This window comes from Sapajus apella, unplaced genomic scaffold (genome assembly GCF_009761245.1).
Source record: "Sapajus apella isolate SASKATOON/1434 unplaced genomic scaffold, GSC_monkey_1.0 scaffold14, whole genome shotgun sequence".
In the NCBI taxonomy this organism is placed as follows: domain Eukaryota; kingdom Metazoa; phylum Chordata; class Mammalia; order Primates; family Cebidae; genus Sapajus; species Sapajus apella.
The window spans coordinates 34,325,269-34,346,219 of record NW_022436954.1 but is presented as its reverse complement, the minus strand read 5'-3'; the positions used below and the strand labels follow the sequence as shown (position 1 = coordinate 34,346,219).

The following is a 20,951-nucleotide window of genomic DNA, read 5'->3' as shown; positions in this document are numbered from 1 at the left end:
AAGACTCAGAGACAAGGGATATGGAAAGGGCTATTCAAAAGGAAGGAAAAAATGGTGTGAGTGAGAGGAAAAGCGGTGGGGTGAGGGGGGTCAAAAGATGTTTTGTTTGTTTGTTTTTTTTTTAAATAGGAGAAATAACAGCAATACTAAAGCTAAAATGTGTCACAAAAACACTTAACCATATAATTTTGGACAGAATTCAAATAAGGCCAAAGGAATCTAAAAGCAGCAGATGCTAGACATATCCTTGGCTTTTTAAGACTCTGTCTTTAGCCAAAAATAGAACACTGAAAAGGAAGGGATGGTCATTTGGATTCTAACAGTCAGGTCCCAGGTGAATTATTACTCTGTTCTACATCTCTGAGCTTCGGTCTAGCAAAATCTCACAAAGCACCTACACCTCACTTTTATGACCTTGGACAAATTATTTAACCCCATGAGTCTCAGGTTTCTATTTGTATAAAAGAGATATTACCTCATAGGATTGTTGCAAAGGCTAAATGAAGTAAGTATTAACATATTTGATAAATATCAATTCTCTTCCTATCTGCCCCACTCCTGCTTCTTCCACCCAAAGAGACTGAGCTCATCTTTGAGTTTTATTTCAATGGGCTCATGACTAGCACTTTGGGTAGGACAATTCTTCCTTGTTTAGAGCTGCCCTGTTTATTAGAGGATGTTTAGCATTTCTCTACCCTGTCTATTAAAGGCCCTATATTCCTTGTGATACCGAAAACTATCTCTTATATACATTTCTAAAAACTTTAATATTCAACAATATTTTAACTTTAACAGATATACTATTTTTAAATGATAAATTATACATAAATAAAAGGGTTAACAACGTAAACATTAAATACTAAGTGATTATTTCAAAATAAACCTTAGAATCTCAAGGCTGGAGGATATCCCTCCCTAATTAATTAGTTAATTAATTCACTACAACTATTACATGCTGGAGTCAGGCAGCCTAGGTTAAAATCCCCGCTCTATAACTTACTGACTGTGATAGTAAGTTACTTCACCTCCTTGTGGCTCAGTTTCCCCATCTGTAAAGTAAGACTAACAACAGTATCTACCGCACAAAGTTGTAAAGATTCAGCACTTAGAACAATACTTGATACAGAGCATGAACTACAAGTGCTTGCTATATTATTTACAGAGTAGTGAGGAAAACAGATATTAATAAATATTGATACAAACATGTAAAGGTATAACTGTGACGAGTATTATTATAGGGAAAAGGTTAACTATAATAGGGGGATTATTTAGGTAACATTCCAGGGAGAAATTTGGACAATTACCTAAAAGAAGGAGGACTAAGCTCTGATTTTTAATTTTGCCTAAATTCCTACCTAAAGGGTCTGGGGAGTCATGCCCTACAAACCATGGATTCTCATCAGATGCATTTTATCTGACCCTGAATATTGTGATTTGCTTTTCAATCTGACTCTGGCATAACATTAAGGGACAAGGAAAAAATATTTAACCCCCAAAACATATTTCCTTGCCACACCTTGAAATTGCCCTACAAAGTATCTTGTGGGAAGAATCCAGATTCTACAGAGCATCATCCCCTTCCCTCTTTGTTTTCCTCCTTTCTTTGCAGATCCAATAGATGATCAACTAAAGCCAGGCACCCATTTAGCTCTGAGGAGAAACATTTTACAACCTGCTCTCTCTCTGAAGTTTGCTGAGAGCTTCTTCTGCAGAATAAAACTTGGTCTCCACAATCCTTTATCTTTAACCTGAACATTCCTTTCTATCAATTGCAGGTCTTGAGACAAACTCAACCAATTGTCAACCAGAAAATGTTTACATTTACGTATAGCCCGAAAGTCCCCACTTTGAGTTGTCCCACCTTTCTAAACCAAACAAATGTATTTCTTAAATGTATTTAATTGATGTCTCATGCATCTCTAACATATATAAAACCAAGCTGTATCCTAACCACATTGGGCACATGCCCTCAGAAACTCCTGAGTGCTGTGTCATGGACCATGGTCACTCATATTTGGTTCGGAATAAATCTCTTCATATAATTTACAGTTTGACTCTTTTAGTCAACAGAGTTTAAGTATAATATCAAATATAACTTTGTTTCACAACTAGCTGCATATTTTAACAAAGACATTGATGTTAATTTTTAAAGTAGCATGTATTTATCCATCTTTTAAAAACAAATAAGTGAATAGAATTTTCTTAATAAAAATGCCTAAGGTCAACAGAATCATCAAATGTAAAAATTAATCTACGTTCAAATATATTTACATTTGCAGAACTTAATAAGATTGTTCCTGTATTATTACGTGATGCCTTCTTTGTTTTCTAGGATGGCTGACTAAAAGAAATGATCATTTAGTTGATTCTGAATAAGGCACACAGTGAGTAAATTCCTTAATAATGTTTAATATGAAACAGCAAAAGAAAAGCCTAAATATTGTTATCTGTGCAAGAATGTGTGGATTCACAAATTCTTTTCAAACAACTGTTCCAAAGATAGTAATATAATCTCTGATCAATTTTGCCATATCTACTCCTAAGTGGTATTTGTTGAACAGAATCAAAAGAGCAAACTGGTAGAATTTCATTGGTCGAACTAAAACATAAAAGACAAACGCTTCTAACATCATTGTTCATTATAATCAGGTTGATCATTCCAAATCTGAAAATCCAAAATCTAACTTTTTGAGCACCAACATGACACTCAAAAGGAAATGCTCCTGAGAGCATTTTGGACTTTCAGATTAGAGACACTCAACCAGTAAGTATAATGCAAAAATTTCAAAAAAAAAAAAACCCTCAAAAATTCAAAAACACTTCTGGTCCCAAGCATTTTATATAATTGATACTCAACTTGAAGAAAAATATTTGTCTAGTCTAGGGAGAGTAGGGTAACCAAGAAAGAAGAATGAAGGGGCTAAGGAAGGGTCTTCACTTGCTAATGTATAAAACGCAAGGGTTAGATTATATGATACATATGGTCCTTTTCCAGCTCCTAAATTTTATGATTATTATGCATGATAAGAAAAGGGTACACGAGAATGATAAGAAATGACAGCTAATGGGGCTTTTACTTTATATCCCTAGTCTTTCGTAGAGAGTCTAGTATATAGTAAATTTTCAAATATACCAATGAATGAATTAATAAACTATCAAAAGTACTCACAGAATCCAAAAAGCAATTTACTCATTTAGAGTAGAGGGAAACAGAAAAATGTATATCTCCCAGAGAAATAACATATTAGAGTACAACAGCTGACAATAACAGGCAATCACAATGAGAACTCTGAGGCATCAAAAAGAAAAAGGTAAGAAATAATGTTCCCAATTTCTTGTTTAGAAAATTAAAGAAATGGGAAGATCATGTTTTATTTTCATCATTGAGTGTGGTTAGAATTCTTTATTACTTACCAAGGCTAATATTCAATTTTCTGGAAGATTCATTTATGTAGAACAGCTCATGCCTCTGTAACGTTTAATGAGGTATTAAAATCTATTTCTCCTCAATGCTTGCATGGTAATATACTAAGGTGAACAGGTCAATCTTTCTTTTTTTTTTAAGACAGAGTTTCACTCATGTTGCCCAAGCTGGAGTGCAATGGCGTGATCTTGGCTAACCGCAACCTCCACCGCCCGGGTTTGAGCAATTCTCCTGCCTAACCTCCCAAGTAGCTGGGATTACAGGCATGTGCCACCACGCTCAGCTAATTTTTTGTACTTTTAGTAGAGATGGGGTTTCTCTATGTTGGTCAGGCTGGTCTTGAACTCCTGACCCCAGGAGATCTGCCAACCTCGGCCTCCCAAAGTGCTAGGATTACAGGCGTGAGCCACTGTGCCCAGCCGTTGATCTTTAACTTATAACATATACAGCTAGTGATCACCCCAGATTAAAGATTGACCCCTAATTATATATAAGTACAATAATAAATTTTATTTAATTCATTGATTGAATGCACTGATACTTTCTTCAAAAGCATTCAGATCATGTATTGCATGTGATTTACCTGCTCTAAACTATCCAGTGACTTCTCACCCTAAGAATAAAATATGAACTCCTTACCATAGCCTGTAAATTCCACATATGGCCCTGTCTATCTCTCTGACAATGACTTCTACTGTTGTCTCCCCACTTAATTATTCTGCTTTAGCTGCAATGACTTTCTTAATATTCCTAAAAGACTTCATTCTTGTTTTGGCCTCCTGGCTTTGTATTTTTGCTTATTGGCAGGTTCTACCTCCAGATATTTGCAAATTGTAATCCCTCAATTCATTATTCAGGTTTCTGTTCAAATACCACTTTACAGAGGCTTTCCCTAAAGAATCTATTCAAGTGTCACCCTGCCTTTGCCTCTCCAATCCCTTACCAGGTTTATTTTTTTCCTTAAATTTAGTACTAACTGGAAAGTGTATATTATCTGGTTACATACTTATTGCTTGTTTTCCTTCTAGAATGTAAGCACTGAGAGAGCATGAAGTTCATCTGCACCCCAGCACCTAGAACACTGCTCGTCAAATGTTTAGGACCCAATATATACTTGTTGAATAAATGAATGAATAAACTAATACAGATTTACTAGACTTATAGCATGTTATCATTTGTATTTTTTAAAGATATATATATGTATGTGTGGTCATTCCCAGAAGGGTACACAAGAAATTGATAATACCACTTTCCTCATGGAGGGGAAATATGAAGGTTTGAGTTAGAGACAGGCTTATTTTCTATTTCATGCTCTTTTGTACTGTTTAAATTTTAAACAAGGTCGAGGTATTTTTATTTCAAAACAGACAACAACAATATCCGCTATTAGAATTTACCTTAATCGCGGCAGTTCATTTAGTAACAATAAGCTATATTTTCTATTGAGCTGGTAGCCCACAAATAGATATGTGCTAAACAGCTGACATACTCTAATTAAATCCTCATAACAACTCTATGACATAAACACTGTACTGTCACTCCTATTTTATTGAGAGAAAGTGTAGTACAGAGAAATTAACTGGCTAAAGTCACACAACTGAGGAAGCCCATGACATAAGATACGAACTCAGACTGACTGAATCTAAAGGTCAAGTGCTTAATCACTAATCTCCCTGATGCAAATATATAACCCTCAGAAATTTTCTTACAGAAGTTAAAAAAATATATATATATTGCTTATTTTAGAAATTTTAAAATATTTAATTGGCAAAGATTGTATATAATCAAGATGTACAATATGATGATCTCGTATTCTTATACTCTATGTAATGATTACCACAATTAATACATCTATCGCCATTCATGCTGTACATTAAATGTCATGGACTTATTTATCTTGTAACTTAAAGTATACCCTTTGATAAAAATCTCTCCATTTCCCTCAAAAATCAGTTTCTGGTACTACTCTCTTATATTTGCTTACTTTTGATAGAAACCTCAGGGCCTGGCACAGGAGCTCTTGAACGAATGTTAAAGCTGATTATGATTTCTCTGTACTTGTCAGATATCACACAGTGGCCATTCTCAGTAAGTAAGCTTTTATATAACAATGCTTAGATTCCATAATTAATGGTGATAATTATTAATAATGAACAACAATGCTTATCACTTGAATATGTACACTCTATGTGTAAGGCATTATGGTGAACACTTGACATTCATCATTGCATTCAATCCTATAATAATCACGTAAGGTAGGTTACAGTATTATTTCCATTTTACAAAAACAAAAACTTAGCCTTAGGATAAGTAACTTTTCCAAGATGACGTTAACAAGTGGGGAACCAAATGTCAAACATAAGTCAATTAAGTTAAAGATTCACCACTAATTTTATGAAAGTACTATAATAAATTTTATTTAATTCATTGTATTCACTGATACCTTCATCAAAAGCATTCAGATCATGTTATGCATCACATGGCATTCACCTGTTCTAAAGTCTCCAATGACATCTCACCAGAAGAATAAAACACAAACTCCTTACTGGGTACAAATCCAAAGTTCATGTTAACAACTAGGTTCTACTGGAATCAGAAGAGAATGCTTCCAAACAATGATACATAAGTAAAGTGACAGTAATGATTTATTAAATACAAATTCAAACCTGAATTAGATTCAGATGCAACTAACATTGTATGGGATTGAAGACGATACTCAGCATTATTACTTGAGTATGTACACTCCATGTGTAAGGCATTATGGTAAACACTTGATATTCATCATTGCATTCAATCCTATAATAGTCACCTAAGGTAGGTTCTAGTATTATTTCCATTTTAATAACATCCATTATTATTAAAACCTATCCAGTCTTTATCCATCTTAAAGCTTTCTCTGAAATAGTATCAATCTTGGAGGCACTACTCCCACTAACTTACGACCATCAGGGAAGATAAAAAGTTCAACTAGAGGGAGGGCCGGCACTGACAGCTGAGCTATTTTTTCTTCTTTTTAGTTTTCACAGTTGTCAGCAAAAAGTCACTTTTATTGTGTCCCTTAATTGATTTGGGGTATTTCTATGACGAGACAAGACGCACTTTTAATACAAAAATGTTATGCATTTGTAAATACTTTTCAATAATAGAAAAGAAAGGGCCAGGTGCCATGCCTCATGCCTGAAATTTCTGCACTTTAGTGGGCTGAAGTGGGCGAATGGCTTGAGGTCAGGAGTTCAAGACCAGACTGGCCAACATAATGAAACCCATCTCTACCAAAGATACAAAAATTAGCCGAGTGTGGTGGCAAAATACCTGTAATCCCTGCTACTAGGGAGGCTGAGGCATGCTTGAACCCAGGAGGTGGAGGTTGCAGTGAGTTGTGATCACACCACTGCCCTCCAGCCTGGGCCATGGGCCACAGAGTGAGACTTTGTCTCAAATAAATGAATAAATAAATAGTAGAAGAGATTAATTACTACTATTAAAGGCAGATAATCTTTAAAGTTGTTTTTCTTTGTGATTGTGCTTTGTAGATGATCTTTTCTTACTGAAATAGACAGTGCTTACAAAATAATATGAACTTAATAAGAAGCATTATCTAGTCACTGGATCTCACATCCTCTAGTACCAAAGTTCACAAAAACCTTCCAAAAACAAAACAGGAGGCTGGATATGGTGGAATGACACAATTAGAATCTGTAGGGTGCCTAAATTTCTATGTAATTATTCCATAGTTAAACTATATGTTATACCACAAAATTAGTCCGTTCTGGTCAAATAATCTCTTCTCATATAGTAAACAGCAGTAAGTCTTGGTTTCTCTGTAAATGAGCGACTAATGAGCTCCTAAGAAAAAAAAAAAAGTCCTGCGGAAACCAAGAACAGACTACAGGATGGATTCTCATGTGTTTACAATTTGCCAAGCAGTTATCTCTTCCGTATCTCTTCTGATCCTCGGCAATCCCGTTAGACAGAGCGGGTCTTACCTTGAATGCTACCTACAACTGGGGCTCGGGAGGCGTTCCCGGCTAACCAGTGCAAAGCTAACAGTTCAAGCTCGTAAGCCAAAAGTTTTATGAGGTGATGAACAAAAGCTCCTAGTTTGAAAGGTAAGGCCAGGGGTGCGCTTACGTGTGCGTATGAAACAAAACTCTCCGAATTTGGAGTCCGGAAAAAAAGTTCACACTGCAAGATGATGGACAGTTAAAGTTCTCTGCCAAGGTCTGGGAAAGGGGCCAAGACACCCTTTAAAACTTACGACTTCCTCTCAGAATTTAATGAGGGAGATCGCTGCCCTTCCAGTTGAGCAGTCGAGGGTTACGGTCAAGCAGAGCTATGCTCTTAGCCGGTTCTTCGAATCCCTTTTTCCTTTCACTTTGTCCCCAGGGACCCTGATCCCCCACACCTCAACCCTTCCGTGTCTGTCAAGAAACCCACCTGGTCTTCTAGACCTGAAGCGGCAGGACCTCCGTTACCAATGAGACAAGTCATGAAAAGGAGCGTCCCAGAGACCAGTTTTACCTTCCCGTGTCTCTCACTCACCTCAGGCCCAGGCGAGGTTCCTGCAACCACTTTACTTAAATGTCCGCCTCCCTGCGCTTCAGACTCAACCACAATATTCAAACCCAAGCCAGCTTCCTCGGCACCTCGTTTCATTGGCTGCCGCCCTTGTGATGTCATCACGTCGGACGCTGTGACGGCTCGCGGCAGCCTGGCGCCAAGAAGCTCAGCCTCGCGGCGCAGGGGAAGCCACCTTGCTTACTAGTCACCGTGGCAACGCGCGCGGCCGTTTCCGGAGGAGGTGGCCAAGGTGGGCGGGGCTAGGCCGGAACTGCTGGTGGGAGGCAGCAACCTGAGATCATCAGGCCACCTCTGGACTGGCGGGTGCAGGGACTGGTCCCAGAGTTCAGGGTGTGAGTGAGACTGGTGCGGGCAGGGGTTGGCTTATACCCTCTGCTAGGGGGAGAGGTGGAGTTTGGGTGTGGATTAATGGGTTCTGGGTGTTTCTTTTCTTTTTTCAGAGTAGCGAGGCCTCCAGGAAGTTGTAGGGACCTGTTTCTTCAAGACACATCCCTCTGGGCCAAAATGTGGGGTCTCTTTAGCTGAATTAATTGGAGATACTTTTGGGTTGAGGCCTCAGGCTTCATTTCTCAGGACTTCGAAGCTTACTCCCATTAGTACTGACTGTGAAACTGTATGCTTTTTGGTTGCTTTTTACATTCTCTAATGATGGCATAACAAAATAAATGTATTTAAAGATTTTGGCTTGGTTTGTTATTAGGTGAAGTGATTTTTTTTTTAAGTCCCAGGTTGTAGGTATTATTTCAGAACATACACTTTGAAAAGAGAGAAAATAACTGGAACAAATGGGAAGTATGTTTGCTAAAATAACATCGTTATTTGGCAGGTTATTTTTAATGATAGTATCTGAATTTCATTGTTGTTCTATATATTTCCGTTATTGTATCCATTCAATATTTATTCAGATTTTAGACACACAGTAGTATACAATAGAATCAAACTCTTCCCTCCTGGAGCTTATATTCTGTTGATTCAATATCACTTTATAAATAGGATGACTCATACCCATGCAGAGTATTATAAATGCAACAATATATTGAAACCGCCATATTATGGACATCTATTTCCTGTTGAGGAAAATCGGGAGTATTGTGTATTTTATATGATGCATGCCATATGATTGTTTCTGATCACCAGGCAGAGGATCAATAAAGCTACTAATATTTGGCTGTATTATGTGTATCTTAGCTAATGAAACGGTTATTTGTGTGCTGCTGGGATTGGTAATAAAATCAAGATGCCTTTATTTCCAATAAGCACTCATTGTATAGTACTTTACCTTATGACTTCCCAGGTATTTTATTAGTCACTTTACATACGGTCTCTCGTTTAATTCTCAAAACAGCCCATGAGATATAGATACTATTATCTTCATTTTTCTGAGAGAAAACTGAAGTTTTCAGAAAATCACTGACACAAAATTTTGTCTTGAACTATACAGGCAAGGAAATTCAGAATTGAGTTATTTGTCTCTGAAATACTTTCTGGATTAAGTGACATTAAGAGACTATCTTAATCCAGTTTGAAAACATGTATATTTTGCCAGTTGCTTGTAAAATTGCATGGATCATTGGTGAAGAATAGAAGTGTTTTAAATTTTGTCTTTTTTGACGCCCAGATTGTATAAGGCTTATTAGTGCCACAGATGTTTTCACGCCTAATCCAAGTACTTTAGATTTCAAATTCAGTGTTACACACTTGCCATTTAGCAGTGTTCAGATGATGAGGTCTGTATTTTAAAGGAATTGCATATTTGGTTCAAGCAGAGAGATTTTGACATTACAATCAATGCCACCACTGTGCCACCTTGCTACTTGTAATTTCTAAACATAGAGCTAATGAGACAGAAATTCCCACTTTTAGTTAAAAAAAAAATCGCAGTTTTATCAGAACACAAATTCGATATACATTCATTGTAAACCGAAGAGATAAGGATAAATGAAAAGTTAGATTGAAAGTTGTTTCAGACCAAAAAATGAAAATAAAAAAAAATGAAAAAGTAAATGTGAGTTTAAACATGGCAATAGTGAGGTCTTATTTATTTCCCCCAGGGAAGTCGTTTGGAAATCCCAGCGCCAACAGGACCTTTTGGCAGCCGAGGCTGGAAGCAGCGGAACGAAAGGCAGACGGTCGTCAGTTGCTGGGGCGGACGTGGACCCAAGCTGTCCGTCCTTGCAAGTTTCCCCCAGGATTAGGACCCAGACGTGCGGCAAATTCAGGTTCTCCGGCACCGTAGTGGTAGCCACTGGCCCAAGTTGGAGACCAACTGAGAAGTCTTCGTGCCTCAGGTGAGGAGAAGGTGACCGAGTCTCGGGAACTCTTTTTGGAAACCACCAAACCTTTGGGAGTACTCTCAGGGGTCGCTGGATTCGCCCGGAGCAAAGGGATATATACGCCCCTGTAGCCGCTCTCTTCAACACGCCTTCAACCTGAGTTTGGAAGTTTCCGAATAGTTTTTCCTCGTAAGAGGGTAACTCTTAGGCGAAAGAGCGTATTTTTCTCTTTCCTTAGAACCTCTTTTACTTTCTCAGCGTTCGTGTGCCAGCTTCCACGTCGCGTTTTTGTCCTTAAAAATTACGTTTTCTAACAGGATTTCCCTGCGAGAGAAAACTGCAATGATTATAATTGTTAGCGCCCTTGAGGGAGTAGTCTTCATGGGCATTACTCAACTGTGTGTTTTCACAATTAAAAGAGTAACCTGGCCAATTTTGTGCTCTCAACAGCCAAAAGTGAACTTTTCTTGTAAAGAAAATTTAATGACTCAGCTAGGACAGCACAGAGGGAGTTTTCCTGACTCCCTGCTTCCTTCCTATAACCAGAGGGAACTTAATTTTAAATCATTTAGGGTGGCTGACTCCTAGAAGACTTCAGGAAAGCTCTGAGTTGTCTGGTAGGAAGCTGGGCTCCAAAAGAGAAGAAAATAATTCTCTTTAGAGCATGCCATTCCCCCACCTTCCAATTTTTTGGGGAGGTATTGAAGGCAACAAAAGGAAAACGAACTGTTTGTCACCCTTTCTGCAGGTTGACCCAAATTGGCAGCCAATTAGCTCATAATAAAATATTCAGGCTTCGTGCCTTGACCATAGTTGAATAAACACATAGAAGCTGAATGCAGTAGAAGAAAATTAAATGCAAGTGATAGTTTTTTTTTTTTCTGTTACCCTTTTTTTTTTGTATGGTTGTTATTCCTATTTTAAAATTGATGATACTACTTTTTAATTGTCAAAATCTAGACATACAGGGTAGATTGTTTAAATATTCCAGATTTCACTTTTTAGGCCTGTGCATTATATGTTCATTTACTGGGAACTCCGCAGCATACTGTTATTTTTAAGTGGAGCAGACCCAAGCCACAGGATGTCGATTCCCTAATAAAATGAATCTAATTTATGAGATATTGCAAATATATAGTAAATGTAATTGAAGTACTGTTAAATTACATAAGTGCATTAAATAGTTCCAGTGGACTATGTTTATAGCACGGAGATTGAGTTCCGGCTCTGGGGATAGACTGTGTTACAGTTTTAGCTTTACAGCTCTCTAGCTATGTGGCCTTTGGCAAATTACTAATCTGTTTTTCTCATCTATCAAATGGGAACAATAATATTTCAAGAGTTGTGGTAAGGATTCAATGAGGTGGTGCATGTAGTGTGGTTATAATAGTAAGTGGTGCTTAGTAAGTGCTAAATAAATGTTAGCTATTATTTTGTAAACTGTTAGAAACACTAAGTCAGAGGGTAGTTGAGCTTACTTTTATAAGCGTTCCAGAAACTTTAGGCATAATTAATAATTTGGCTATTTTGTTGCTGCCAAGCATAGAAAAATCTACTTAGATCACTCATTTTTTTTCCCACACATTTTTTCGGTGTCACATTGGCCACATAATTTGGTAGATTACAGCTTTGTTAAGGTTAACATAGTATTCTCAAGGTAACATCTTCTTGATGTTATATTTGTTTTTCTTTCTGTTTTATTACATGTGATCAGCTTTTCAATGTTTTTAATTTTTTTTTTATTGCAAAAGGAAAGACAGATATATTTAAGTGGGATTTATGCTCCTTGTAGTATTTTGAGAACATATGGTTTTTGTTGGGGTCACTCAGATAGGTGAAATTTCCTAAAGTGAGAATTGATAACAATGCTAATTCTGTAGAGTCTGGAATTAATCCATTCATTTGTTTTCTTCAGAGAAACAATTATTAAGCACTAATGTGCATCTTATTTTCTGTACACAAAGGTGTGGATCTTATTCTTAAATAACGAATAACCTGTGAGGAAAGAATAATGTTAACTGGGTATTTACTATGGTAGTATCAAAAACTTTGCTTGAAACTAACTCGGTGTAAAATGCATGATGTTTTCAGAAGGTCTCCTGTTAATATATTTACATAAATACATTTTTTCTTCTGCATTTTAAAGAGTTATGGATTGCTGAAGAAAATGGAGCACGTATGGTAAATCCAAGGACTGTATCGATTATTTGTTTTTTTTGGTGCAGGGGACAGATAATTAAACGTAGATATGAAATACCAAAGTGTGCTCAGTTGAGTGTTTATACAGCTATAGTTTAAACTGATATACATTCCACTGATACAGGATATGGTGAGATGATCTCATCAGAGAATATGATGATTCTGCAAGATTTTCATAGACTGATTAGCTTTTTTTTTTTTTTTTTTGGATATACATGCATAGTCTTTTTCCAGGGATAGTCTTTGAACATGAGAATTTAGCATTATGAGAAGGACAAATAGAGGAGCTTAAAATAAAAGACCTTATAAACCTAAAATACGATACTTATAATCCATTCAGTCATTCTGATTACTTTTCAAATAAACAGTTTTAATTCACTGAATCTACTTTTTAGCCTTAATTAAAATTCAGAAAAGTATATTTTATAAAAATGTTGACCTAATTAATTTTTTAATGTTTAAATTATGTCTCTGCGTCCTCTTACATTCCTCGCTTTGTATATATAAGAAGGGTTAGTCACCTTTACTTGTTTAAGATGTTCAAATGATGAGTCTTCATTTTTTTTTTGATGCACTAAATATTGCATATTAATTTATTTTCCCCAAGTATTAGAACATTCTTTTAAAAAATCCAATCATTTTTAATTTTTTTTTTCCTAGATTTGTTGACCTACAGAATGCTTCGGTATCAATATTTTTGTAGAACGTATAAAGAATATCTTAAATGTTGGTTGGAATCTGGCATACCTAATTTAGCTGTCTGGCCAAAAAGAATACATACTACAGTAGAAAAATATAAAGAATATGAAGCCCATGAGCAAACAGATCAAACTCAAGCCCAGGAGTTACGTAGATCTCAAGACGGAAATTTTGACACTATGGTTAAATTACATATTCCAGTAATGGTGGATGAAGTTGTTCATTGTTTGTCACCGCAGAAAGGACAGGTGAGTTGATTTTTAATTTTTTAACACTTTTTTTGTTGAGATAAACTTTGCATTCATTATTTCAAGATACACAATTCAGTGGCCTTTTTAGTATACAGATGAACCCCAAATTTTGATGGTTGATGTGAAAGTGATACACATTCAGTAGAAATTGTACTTTTGAGTACCATACAACCATGCTGCTTTTCACTTTCATTACAATATTCATATAAATTACATGAGATAGTCAATAACTTTATTATAAAATAGGCTTTGTGTTAGATGATTTTGCCTAACTGTAGGGTAACTGTTCTGAGCGTGTTTAAGGTAGGTTAGGCTAAGCTATGATGTTTGATAGGTTAAGTATCTAAATTCATTTTTGACTCATGGTATTTTCAACTAATGAAGGGTTTGTCAGGACATAACCCCCTTGTAAGTTGAGGAGAATTTGTATTCATAAGGTTATGACCACTATTTAGTTGAGGAATGTGTTTGTCACCCTATTAGGAAACCCCATACCCATTAGTGTTCACACCCCAGTGACATCCTTCACCCAGCCCCTGACAACCACTAATCTATTTTTTTGTCTCTGTGGATTTGCTTATTCTAGACATTTTATTTAAATCGAATCATAGATATGTCGTCTTTTTTATTTGCCTTCTTTTACTCAGCATATTTTCAAGGTTCTTCCATGGTATTGCATGTATCTGTACTTGGCTTTTTTGTATTGCCAAATCATTGCATTGTATGGGTATGCCACATTTTGTTTATCCATTTACCTATTAATGAGCATTTATATTGTTTTTACTTTGTGGCTATTGTGAATAATGCTACTCTGAACATTCTTGTACATGTTTTCTTTTCTTTCCTTTTTTTTTCTTTTTTTTTTTTTTGAGACAGACTCTTGCTCTGTCACCCAGGCTGGAGTGTAGTGGCATGATCTTGTCTCACTGCAACCTCTGCCTCCTGGGTTCAACTGATTCTCCTGCCTGAGCCTCCTGAGTAGCTGAGATGACAGGCGCATGCCACCATGCCCAGCTAATTTTTGTATTTTTAGTTGAGATGGGGTTTTACCATGTTAGCCAGGCTGGTCTTGACCTCCTGACCTGAGGTGGTCCTCCTGCCTTGGCCTCCCAAAGTGCTGGAATTACAAGCATGAGCCACCAGGCCTGGCCTTGTAAGTTTCAGTATGGACATATGTTTTTAGTTCTCTTGGGTATATATATCTAGGAGTGGAATTCCTCTAGGTTTAACTTTTTTAGTCTGTGACTGTTCCTCAGAGTTGATTAGTTTTGTCAAATAACAGTTTTAAAAGAAAAATAACATTACACTGACTGAGTGGTTAGTGTATGAAAACTGAATCCAGCAGAGCTTCTTCAGAATTTTATTTTATAATCCTTTCAGGAATGACTGGAGACAAAGATATGAATATGAATTCCTGTTCCCTGTTTTCTAAGCCTTAGTTTTCAACTACCCTGAAGCAGTAGAGTTCTCCAGAGAAACAAAACTAACAGACAGTTGACCCTTGAACAATGTGGGAATTTGGGGTGTTGACCCCTACACAGTTGAAAATCCATGTATAACTTCTGACTCTCCAACAAATTGCTAATAACCTACTGTTGACCAGAAACCTTACTGAAAACATAAACACATATTTTTTTTATGACAGAGTTTCGCTCTTGTTGCCCAGACTAGAGTGCAGTGGCACCATCTTGGCTCGCCGCAGCCTCCACCTCCTGGGTTCAAGTAATTGTTCTGCATCAGTCTCTGGAGTAGCTGGGATTAGAGGCATGCACCACCACATCCGGCTAATTTTGTATTTTTAGTAGAGATGGGGTTTCTCCATGTTGGTCAGGCTGGTCTCGAACTCCTGACCTCAAGTGATCCAGCTGCCTCGGCCTCCCGAAGTGCTGGGATTACAGGCATTAGCCACTGCACCCAGCTATAAACAGCATATTTCATATGCTGTTTATATTATATACTGTATTCTCACAATAAAGTAAGCTAGAGAAAACAAAATGTTATTAAGACAATCATAAGATAAAATATGTTTACTATTTATTAAGTGGAAGTAGGTCATCATGAAAGTCTTCATCCTTGTCTTCTTGTTGAATAGACTGAGGAAGAGGAGGAGGGATTGGTCTTGCTGTTGCAAGAGTGGCAGAGGCTGAAGAAAATCCACAAATAAGTGGAATTTCAGAGTTCAGACCTGTGGTGTTCAAGGGTAAACCGTGTGTGTGTATGTGTATATACCCATACAGGGGTGTGTGTGTGTATACATATATACATATACCTTAGCATGCATAAACACACACACACACATATTTATATATATATATGCATGTATACACACATAACTCTGCTGATTTTGGTTATACAAGTACTCCACAATTTCCTAAGCCAATATCTTAAGTAAGTCTTTTTCTCTTTATGGACAGAGAGGATTAAGGATTCAATAAGATCTTAGACTATGACCTTACATCATAAGTTAAATATTTAATCTAGATTAAATTAGATAAGATCTAATTAAATTAAAGTGTGATCTCTTTAAAAATGTTAAGTGATTTAATATTCAAAAAGAAAAAACTAGAAATTTTCTGAGATGTATATTCACAAGAGAAGAAAGTATAGTAAATTGTCTTCAATTTTTAGAGATAATATAATTCTTATATTTCTTAGTGTACTGACGTCAGAAATGTGATCCCTTATTCTAGAAGCTACTGTTTTTATCTAAATCAGTTACTTTTATGTCACACCTTTCTTCTTTTTCCAACATATAGCTTAGTGGTTAAGAGCAAAGATTCTGGAACTGGATTGCCTGGGTTTGAAGCTCTTGTCTAGGAAACATGTGCATGTGTGCACACACCCAGCTTTTCATTTTTCTGAAATTTTCATGTTGGATCAGACAGTTTTCATGAGCTAAATTTAAGCTATATGCATAAGGTGTACTACAACGACTGGATGCTGTTCATACAAAATCCATCAGTGATATGATATGGGTTGCTTCATAAAAATATTGTTTACCTTTTCCTCAGACAGTATACCTCTAACAAAATAAATGTAGCATTCTTTTTAAAAATTTTTAAAATTTTAGTTGTTCTGGAGAGAGAATCTGTCTCTCTCACTGAGGCTGAAGTACAGTGGTGTGATCATTAACTCACTGCAGTCTGAAACTCGTGGGATTAGGTGATCCTTCCTGTCTCAGCCTCCTGAGTAGCTGGTCCTACAGGTGTGAACCTCTGCACCCAGCTAAACCCAGTATTCTTAAATGAATTTATGTGTACAAAGTATTTAGCTCAATGCTGTCATGTAGTGGGACTCCAAATATGCATGAAAATGTAAATTAAAATATTAAATTGGATAAAACTTCTTGTTGAATGTGACTTCATCAAAATGAAATTCTCTTGGTGTTTTTGAAAAGATCCATAAAGCAGGGATAACAATTAAAATCCATACATAACTGTGAGTTTTAAAAAAAGTATATTGAAATATATATGATATATTTTAGTGTGTATATATATACATACATAAATATACATATGGATGCATACATATACATATGCACCTACATATACGTATATATACATCTATATATGCACATACGTGTACATATATGTGTGTATGTATATATATGTATGTGTGTGTATATACACGTATATATGTATATACACGTGTGTGTGTGTGTGTGTGTATGAAAGGGTAGGGCAGTTAGTAAAAATTGGAACTGAATTCAGCAGCTTGAACTTGTCCCTGAAACTAAAAACCAAAGTACATTGTATTAATTTATTAAACCCTAGTAACAAAGCCAAATGCTTATTTTGCACTAACCCACGGACTAGAAAAACAAACAGAAACACACTGTGTTACGTCTTCTAGCAAATCAGTATAGTATACAACTTTTTCCTAAAACCAAGTGGAATAAAATTAGATGATTGTACAACTTGACCTACACTGCTGTTTCATTCTGTGCAAGTACCTGACAAATGTAATGTTGGTTTATTTTGACATTTTCCTTGTTCTGATTTGAGTTGGGTTTTCTAGTAACTTTTTATAGAAAGTTTAATTTTATCAATGTTATATCTGAAAACTTTCTTGTGAGGTACACTTAGAGACAATGTTATTTCTTACCTTTTCTGCTGTCTGGCAGACAGCTTTATTCACCATTCCCTTAATCTTCAAGGAATAAAGAACTGGTGACAGTCCTTAGACAGGAAAGGTCTTCATTTCATCCATAATCCATTATTTGCTTCTCTTCTTCCCAAGTCTTTTCCCAAAAATCATTTTCCTTTGCAAACTATGAGTCATACACTCACTTGTATCAATCGCTTACTTACTATTACCGTTTTCCACTTCACCTTCAATGGTGAATTTCCAGATGAAACTTTTGATATAACAGTATTAAAAAATATCTGAATGCAAAAGGCCTGCCACATGATGGCTTTGTAGTTATGTTTTAATTGAATGAATAAAAGTCAAAGTAAACTAGAAGACAGATGTGAGGCACCAATAAAAGGAATGTCCCCTGGGTAGTGAGGTAGCTTCTCTGGCTCAAGACTTTTACATCATTTCAGTGTCAGTGTGGCAGGCCAGGTTTGATCAAGTAACTGGAGAAACTGATGAGAAAACAGATAGAAAGGCTGAGAAAATAAGTTGGCTCTTAAACTGAAGCAAAATAGATTATGATGTCAAATAGGCTAAGGTTGCTGGGTTTGGTTTATAAATGTTTCAAAGTAAGTATTTTACCTATTTTAAGTTATGACATTTAGTATTACTTTTTATAATTGTTAGATTTTCTATAGTTGTTACAGTACCAACTTTGATAATTTTCTTTATTAAATGCATTATGCTCTGTACAATGGAATTTTCTTAAGATTTGTAGCAGTATTTTACTTGTTTTATTTAAAAATGTTTGTAATCTTTAATGGAAATGAGACGTCAGAGAGAAAAATACTAAAACTATGTGTTTTCTGTCTTTAAATACTGAAGGCTGATGAAAGGAGTTTGTTTGGCCCTAAATTGTTAAAGAGAAACTTTTCTAAGGGACAGTACCAATGGCATAGCACCTAGAGGGAGATACTTCTTTTTTCTTTTTAAGAAATAACTTAAAATTTCAGATGGGATGGACTGTTGATATTGTGTTTTCCCTCTCTTATTTTTTAAAATATAGGTTTCTTTGAAGCAAATTTTATTTTCTATTGCATTCTAGCTTTGTTTGGAGAATGGTTTTAAAAAGCATGTAGTGTATTAAGTGGCCTTTGTATTAAAATATCTTCTGAAGTGTGACATTGCCAGTGTTGTGCTGGTAAAGGTTTAACACCTGAGTCTCTCGGGGTAGGAGGTGGGATGTGAATTAAAATACAAAAAACCCTGATTTTAGTATTGGCAAATGTCCATGGTATACATATTCCCGATGTCACTGAATGTAGATTTAGTTTCTGCCTATTTCTTCAACTTCTGTTTCCCTCCTCTTGGATTGTATATCAATCACAGTGCAGTTTTCCATACACTTTATAGTATTTGATGCATCTGTGCCCTTATACTTGATCTTTTGCCTGTGACTTGTTGGTCTGAGAACATCTTGTTCATATTTCAGTATCTGGGTTTATCAACTTATCCTTCTTTAAGTTTCTCTCCAAAGTTATTCACTCTCTTTTCTCTTCACGTCTTCAGAACCTTGTCCTTTTTTTCTCCTTTTTTCTTTTTAAAAAATTTTTATGAGTACATAGCAGGTGTATATATTTATGGGCACATGAGCTCTCTCAACACAGGCATTCAGTGTGTGACAATCACATCAGTAAATGGGTCATCCATCATCTCAAGCATTTATCATTTCTTTGTGCTACAAATATCCCAATTATATTCTTTTAGTTATTTAAAAATGTACAACAAATCATTCTTGACTGTTACCCTGTTGTGCTTTCAAATAATCTTACTCATTCTAACTATATTGAATCTTGTCCTTTTAAAAATCATGGAGTGCATTACATTGTATTATAATTATTTCTTTGTTGTTACTAGATTGGAAGCTTGCTAAGAATAAAGACAATGCCTTTTTCTTTTTTGTTTCCCTAGCGCCAGTATGGTGCCTGGCTCTTAGTGGGAGGGCAAGAAATAATTTTAAGTGTAGTTGAATTGATGGTTTATTAGTGTTATCAGTTGATTTAACTTAATTGAGTTTCCTATTTATGCACTGGGACCTGAGGATAGTGCTGTCTTTTGGCCTTGTGCTATACAACAGGTTGTTGCTTCATTTGTGTAATAGATTTAGAAAGATACTTTTAATACATCTTAAAAGGGTTTCAAAATATTCTTAACATGAGCTCTCCAATATAGCTAGTAATGGTTTATAACATAACTTTAAAGTAACAATATATTACTAATACTATAAAACAACATTTTAGAAGCCAATTGCCTTCTTGAAGAAAACAGTTTATTTTTCATATTACTTTATTATTTTTAGAAATATACAATTGTTTTGTAATGATATATTAACAAGCAAAATGAATATTGTTGCTTTATTATTTTACTGTTGAAGGTTCTATACTGAAGATTTTTTAAATGAAAATTTTAAAACATGTCTTTGACATATATTTAAAAATCTCATTAGCATTAGATTTTATGATTTGCTTGATGTTTATTATATGCAATATTTAAAGAGTGGCATATTTATTTTATCTGTTATTTGGGATAATTGTAGTTATTTGGGATAATTTATAGGTAACCTGTACTGCCTGGCAGTGTGATGAACATTTTGAATATTGTTAAGGTATTTAAAATCTTTTAGGGAGTTAAAGTAAATGCAAAATGATTAGTCAACAATTAAATGTTGGATTCTTATATTTGATCAATAAATAATATTTATGTAATTTTAGTTCTAAAAAGTATAGTTTTTTTTAAAACTCGAATGTGTATTAACTCCATCTTACTCACTCAAAGTATCAAGTTTAGAAATTCCTCTTAGAAAGCCTTGGTATGAGGAGTAGGAAGATGAATCCCACAGGTAAATTTAGCCTATTTTCTTTTAATGAGAATGTTTATGGATTATATTTTTTATAACATGATTTTAAATCATGTTATAAAAAATGTGAAAAACTCATGCAGAAATGAGTTCTCTTGGTTATCTCTTTCAAATCTTCATATATATCTAGATATATATATGATACAAATATATATAATTATATATATTATATATAGCTAAAGGTATATATATTATCTATAGATAAAGATTTAAAGGATATAGATCTTCATATATATATATATATATAAAGATTTGAAGAGATAACCAAGATATATATACATATCTATCTATATATATGTGTATGTGTATATATATAGATATCTATATCTATATATAGATATAGATATAGTCTTTTAGGTAAATGAGATAGTTATGCCTAAAGTATTACTTAATCTCTTTAACAGTTTTTTAGAGTTTTAGAAGTAAATACATTATTCATAACTAAAATGAAAATAACATTTTTATGCTTATTTTTTCCATAATCATGGGTTACCACTTAAAATATTGTTAATATATATATGTATATAGGT

The 20,951-nt window shown here is 35.2% G+C and overlaps 2 protein-coding genes across 10 annotated transcripts in view; one reads left to right on the top strand and one right to left on the bottom strand.

Moving 5' to 3' along the window:
* The window catches only part of KIF18A (kinesin family member 18A), a 97,913-nt gene extending 89,786 nt beyond the window's left edge, over positions 1 to 8,127 (bottom strand). For 3 of the 4 annotated variants that reach the window (XM_032283681.1, XM_032283680.1, XM_032283683.1), the window contains exon 1: positions 7,967 to 8,127. The gene's annotated coding sequence lies outside the window, so the exon portion shown is untranslated. Of the gene's footprint in view, positions 1 to 7,861 lie in introns of all 4 variants that reach the window. The other variant, XM_032283682.1, reaches the window with a different exon arrangement.
* Positions 8,128 to 8,134: 7 nt separating this feature from the next.
* METTL15 (methyltransferase like 15) overlaps positions 8,135 to 20,951 on the top strand; it is a 210,663-nt gene continuing 197,846 nt past the window's right edge. For 2 of the 6 annotated variants that reach the window (XM_032283690.1, XM_032283689.1), the window contains exons 1-3: positions 8,232 to 8,337; positions 10,057 to 10,293; positions 13,138 to 13,424. In XM_032283690.1, the coding sequence (XP_032139581.1) occupies positions 13,155 to 13,424 (270 nt within the window). In that variant the 5' untranslated portion in view covers positions 8,232 to 8,337; positions 10,057 to 10,293; positions 13,138 to 13,154. Of the gene's footprint in view, positions 8,351 to 10,056; positions 10,476 to 13,137; positions 13,425 to 20,951 lie in introns of all 6 variants that reach the window. The other 4 variants (XM_032283687.1, XM_032283685.1, XM_032283684.1 and 1 more) reach the window with 4 other exon arrangements.